This window comes from Salmo trutta, chromosome 12 (genome assembly GCF_901001165.1).
Source record: "Salmo trutta chromosome 12, fSalTru1.1, whole genome shotgun sequence".
NCBI classification, from domain to species: Eukaryota; Metazoa; Chordata; class Actinopteri; order Salmoniformes; family Salmonidae; genus Salmo; species Salmo trutta.
The window spans coordinates 86,727,953-86,733,787 of NC_042968.1; the positions used below are offsets into that span (position 1 = coordinate 86,727,953).

Sequence of the window (5,835 nt, forward strand, 5' to 3'; positions counted from 1 at the left end):
CTAGACAGACAGCTCGGTGCATTCAACATGTCAATACCTCTCATGAATAAAAGTAGCGATGAAGTCAATCTCTCCACTTTCAGCCAGGGGAGATTGACATGCATATTATTAATATTAGTATTATATTAATGAGTCTGGGAGAGAGCATATAGGCAGGTCTAGGCGGGGCTGTTGGTTCATTGATTGTGCAGGGCAGCTTACATAGTAGCCTAGAATTACAGTGAATTTGTATTTGATTTTGAATAATCTAATAAGGCATTTCTTTATATTTTCATAATTAATAGGCTGACATATTACCTTTAGCCACAGAATACTCACCACTTGAGTTTCCAGCTCCTCCTCTCTCTCCTTCATTCCTTTCTCCAGCGTGCAGAGAGAGGCTGTCAACAGTTTATGCTCCCAAACATGTCAACAACTATATAGTTGTTCTGCTCTGTTGGACTGAGACTACATCAGTCCCATTCAATCGCAGAAACATTTCTATCTATAGATAATTGGTATATAAAGATAGTGACTGGGGGTATATTAAATTATTAATGGGTATGTAAAGACAACAATTGGGTACAGTAAACAATGTTAAACGGTCATTACAGCTGCCCCAGGAATAGCCCATATTAATATTCCGAGTATTACAGATAAATAGTGAATATATGAGAGCCAATGACTGCCAATACACCAGCCATATGTTCAGACATTTATTAACACAACATAAACAGGAAGTACGGTTCTGTCCACCAGGAGAAAAAAACTGGAATAGAACAGAAATATTCAACAAAAACACATAGTTCCCTGGTGTGGGGCAACTCACTCACACTACATTTTCATCACTTATTCACCCTCTCACTTAACTCAAGTCCTGCATTCAATCATTGAAATCACTCTCTACCATTCCATCTTTCTCCCCAGACAGTAGAACCAGTAGAACCAGTAGAACCACACTCTTATTTGGTGGGTCCATCAAGTGCAGTGTATTAGAGAACGAAGTTCACACACACACATCTGTTGACGTGTCTCAGTTCATCGGTCACCCTCTGTCATCACACAGTCACAGCTGTCACCGTTTGTGTGTGTTCAGTCCTCCTCCTTCTCTATGTACGTCTTGGTGGCTGAGCGTGCCATCTGTCTGGCCAGGTATCGGTCTCTGGCTGAGGTCACGGTCTGCTCACTGCTGCGCTTGACAAACTTACTCACTTTACTCTCCTCTTCTCCCTCCTTCCCCTCCTTCTCTTCTCCCTCCTTCCCCTTCTTCTCTGACCCCTCCTTCCCCTCCTTCTCTTCTCCCTCCTTCCCCTTCTTCTCTGACCCCTCCTTCCCCTCCTTCTCTGACCCCTCCTTCCCCTTCTTCTCTGACCCCTCCTTCTCTGACCCCTCCTTCTCTGACCCCTCCTTCCCCTTCTTCTCTGACCCCTCCTTCCCCTTCTTCTCTGACCCCTCCTTCCCCTTCTTCTCTGACCCCTCCTTCCCCTTCTTCTCTGACCCCTCTCCCTCCTTCCCCTTCCTCTCTGACCCCTCTCCCTCCTTTTCATCCTTTCCGTCGGTTCTTATAGTCTTCTCCTTTTCTCCATCCCTACTCCTCTCTTTCTCCCTGCCCTTGTCCCTTTCTCTCCCCTTGTCTTTGTCTAGCTCTCTCTGTTTCTCTTTCTCCCCGTTCTCCTTCTCTCTGTCTTTCGGGCTCCTTTCTCTCTTCCCGTGTCTCTCCTCTCTCTCTTTATCCCGCCTCCCCCTGCTCCTGTCCTCCTCCCTGTCTCTATCCCTCTCCTTTCTTCCATCCTTCTCATCTCTCCGTCCACCATGCCTGTCCTCCCTGTCTCTCTCTCTGACCCTCTCTCTATCCCTTCCTTGGTCTCTGTCTCTCTCTTTGTGTCTCTTCTTTTCTCTCTCTCTATCCTTCTCTCGCTCCTCTTCTCCACTCCCAGAGGAAGGGGACCTCTGTCTGTAGTGGCGTTTGGCACCAGGGGCCGGCTTACTGAACCCTGCCTTCTGATCCTGCCCCTCCTCGCTGTCGCTATGGGAACTGGGGACGTGGTCTTGTGAGGGAGGTGAAGGCGGTGGGGATGGCACTTCTGTCTTGACTGCCTTTGAACTCTGATCCCTGCATTGAGAGAGAGAGAGAGAGGAGAGTTCAATCAAATATTCATATACACATACTGGTAGTAAAGGGAGATATTTTAGCTGTGTTTGGGTGTGTGAACTCTGACCTCGGTACAGAGCGGTCTGGTATGGCCTCCTCTCCTACGGTCTGGTTCAGCAGGTGTCTGTAGAAACCACTCAGGTCTTTCTGCTTCTTCACATCCAGAGCAGCTAGACACACAAACACACAGCATGGCTTTGTTTATTCTATAAACTACTGGATTCATAACAGACAGTTTCTCCCACACACACATCTATGTTCACAAACACACATGCGCACACAGCAGTGTCTCTCACCCTCCATTGCTGCCTCTCGCTTTTCTTTTTCCAGCTCCTCCTGTCTCTCCTTGAGTTTCTGTCTGTAGGCTGAGGTGACGTAAGCCTCCTTGTCTGCAAACTGCTCTCCCTCCGCCTCTCTCTCCTTCTGGATCTTCCTCTCATCTCTCCGTTCCTGCTCCTTCTTCCTCTCCTCCACCGCTTGCAGCAGCTGGTTGATGTACTTTGGCTATGGAGAGAGAGAGAGAGAGAGAGAGAGAGAGAGAGAGAGAGAGAGAGAGAGAGAGAGAGAGAGAGAGAGAGAGAGAGAGAGAGAGAGAGAGAGAGAGAGAGAGAGAGAGAGAGAGAGAGAGAGAGAGATAAAGGACAGAGAGCAGTATGAGCAAAGAGGAGAGGAAGGATGAGTAGAGTGGGTGGACATAAGTGACAAAAGAAAGGCAAAATGGAGAAAAACACAGTGAAATTGTGAGGAGAGGAAAAGAGGGGGGCGGGGGAGCAAGTGAAAAGGTGAAGGAAAGGGGGGATTGAAATGGAAAGAATAGCAAATTAGAGAAGATTTGAAAAGGTGGGAGGAGGCTGGGGGTTGTTCTGGATCTGCTGTACCTTCCTGTCGGTTCCTCCCAGCATTTTCTTGCTGCTCTCCAGCCTCTGTTTCTGCATGTCATCATAGACACCATCGTAGTCATACACACTGCTGTCCTGCTCTAGAGCCTTCTGCATCTCCAGACGTGTCTGCCACACACACACACACACACACGAGAGAAAGATGGGTCTCGGTCACAAAAATACATAAAGAAGCAACTTCTGGAGAATTTGTTGTTACCACCGGAGGTTTCTCATTCATCCATTCACTCACCTGTTTCATCATCCTCTTCTTCAGAGCCTCCTTCTGCAAACTCTCCCCAACCGAGGTCTGGAAGACAGGATCACACAACATCACTTCTGATAGAGCTTCAATAATTTGGCAAAGCTTGCAACTCACTCACACTCATCTCACTGGCTGCAACAAAGGGCATGAGCAAAGGAGTGGAGAAACTTCAGACTTCTCTAAATGATCTGTAACCCACACACAATGTAATCTTCTTAGGCTTCTTTGCAAAAGAGTTCACTACTAATTAGCCTAGGAAAACCCAGGCTTCTCACAAGTAAACAAAACTAGATTTGGAAGGATGGCCCTACGAGACTAACTATTAGCATATCTCAATAGGATAAAATAGGAGAGATGGACATTCAGACCCTTTTCCTACCTCTTCATCAGAGTCATCCCCAAACACTGAGGGTCTGGGCAAGGTGGCTGTCTTAGGCGCTCTCTTCTGGGGTATGATCAGGCCGTACCTGGGAACAGGTGACATGAATGGACAGCAAGCACCAACATTTGAAAGAAATAAAGTGGGAAACTAACGGTAGCTAGATACAAGCTCTTCGTTACGAAAAGGAACAGAATTTCCGTGATCTAAAATCTAGGCCAAATCAGGTTTGTGTTCTCTTCGCTAAACTTCATTGATTGCATGAAGGTGGTAATGCGGGACCGACTGGCTGCTACCGTTTGTTAACTTGATAGCTAACGTTAGCAAGTAGCTAACAATGTTGTTGGTAGTGGATTGCATGGTCGTGCACACATTGCTGCTTGTAGTGTGTCCAGTCATTGCACACGGCGACCATAAGAAACAACGACGAAATAAACATGTTTGTATTATAAATACCTAGCTAGTTGCGATATAATAACATTTTGTAGTGTCAATTTCTACTTACTGTTTACTAGGTGCCGCCATCTTACTCCTTGAAATATCTCTGAACCGCTGCGGCAGATTCGTTGGAAAGCGAATAAAGTATTAAGCCTTCAAAAATAATTTGATGGTTACAAAAACATGTGCAATATAGCCAGGTTAATATACATAAATATAATGCGGTTATATTTTCTCAATTCATGTGGAGCCTTGTCCTCGTCGCTGTATATAGCGAAAGTACCAAATACCAATGATCAGACGCTCAACGTTGCAGCGAATTTGATAATTGTATTTTTATTTATTTAACTAGGCAAGTAAGTTAAGAACACATTCTTATTTACAATGACAGCCAAACCCGGACAACGCTGGGACGCCCAATCATGGCCGGATGTGGAGAAGAGTCGTTCAGATGGACATTTCAGGGTCTACATTTTAGTAGGCTCCGTTTATTGGACCGAGTAAAACAATCTCTATTAATACTTTATCAGCAAAGGCCTGTCTGTAAATGTACCTAGTAAACTGCAGCAGGTCTAGAGTGAATCAACAAAGATGGTTGCTTGGACACAGTACACCGCTTCGGTCGTCACTAGTTACCACAAGCACAAAGTCATAACCCCCGCATATTTCTCTTAAAAATCTGATTTTTAACCTAAGCCTAACCTTAACCACACTGATAACCGTATGCTTAACCTCAGAGCCATGTTTTTTAATAAAAAGGCTATTTTGACTTTGTGGCTGTGGTAACTAGTGGTAAGTCGTCACTTCCACTGCCAAATCAGAGAAGAGACGAAGCGAGACGTTTAACTCGGCCTAAAATCTGTCTTCACCAGCAGGGGGCGATGTTTCGTTTCCTTCGCTCACAAGCGATGAGTTTTTGTATGGAGGTCATTAGCTGTTTCCATTAACTTGTCCAGTGATTGTTTTTTGTCGACATTTAGAAAATTCGCATAGAAAATAGATGCGACAATGTCGGCTAGGGTGGGTTTCCATTGAACTATCTTGTGTCGATGAAAACAGCTGGACGTAATGACTTTTTTTTATTCCCAAAATCCTACAGTGTCAAATAAAAATGTAGTGATTGAAGTGTTTCCATTGCCCATTTGGCAAATTACACATTAATATTTTGGAGACAGCCTGTAGCCTATGCCCTCCCACCTATTTGTTTCATGTCTCCAGTGCTTGACTTGGGATGAAAAAAACAGCAGGACATGTGTTTTTTTTCAAGTCGGACCATTAGAATACTAGAAAATAAAAATTCCCAAATGACATGCTATAGAGACCTCTGAAATTCACAAAATAAAGGGTTAAGGGTTCATACACATTTTAACAGATCGAATTTCATGACTTTTCCATGACTTCTCCTCCATGAATTTTAACCATTTTTCCATTACCAATAATTGGTGCCGTCTTTATGTAGCCGACAAAAAAAAGTCAGCATAAATGTATTGACACTAGAAGGCAGCTGCTCTCTGATCCCACGTTGGCCTACAATCTCCTGTCGTTGTGCCCTTGATCAAGGCACTTAACCCTCCAAAAAGTAGAATAACTGCACTGTTAGGTTACTGTATAAAACACATGTTCAACCCTCCATCTGGAGAGCTACTGGGTGTCCATGCTTTTGATCCAGCCCCGAAACACCCCGGAGTCTGCTGAGCAGCTGATGTTTAGCCTACAGTGGTGTGTTAGAGCAGGGCTTGAACAA

At 44.9% G+C, this 5,835-nt stretch overlaps 1 protein-coding gene across 1 annotated transcript; it reads right to left on the reverse strand.

Annotated features, from left to right (window-relative positions):
• Positions 1-682: 682 nt before the first annotated feature.
• nsrp1 (nuclear speckle splicing regulatory protein 1) lies at positions 683-4,205 on the reverse strand. Its single transcript, XM_029770238.1, has 8 exons — positions 4,159-4,205; positions 3,654-3,741; positions 3,263-3,319; positions 3,010-3,138; positions 2,428-2,635; positions 2,199-2,301; positions 1,572-2,092; positions 683-1,472 (listed from the first exon to the last, which is right to left on the reverse strand). Exons 1-8 carry the CDS (start codon positions 4,176-4,178, stop codon positions 1,072-1,074), a joined length of 1,527 nt encoding a protein of 508 aa, XP_029626098.1. The 5' UTR covers positions 4,179-4,205; the 3' UTR covers positions 683-1,071.
• Between the last annotated feature and the right edge of the window lie 1,630 nt (positions 4,206-5,835).

Coding starts and splice junctions, on each gene's coding strand:
- nsrp1 (XM_029770238.1), bottom strand. CDS start 4,178: ATGGCGGCACCTAGTAAACA. Junction 2,636..3,009: donor TGGGAGGAACCGACAGGAAG/GTACAGCAGATC, acceptor CTCTCTCCATAG/CCAAAGTACATCAACCAGCT. Junction 1,473..1,571: donor GGGCAGGGAGAAAGAGAGGA/GTAGGGATGGAG, acceptor GAGAGGGGTCAG/AGAAGAAGGGGAAGGAGGGG.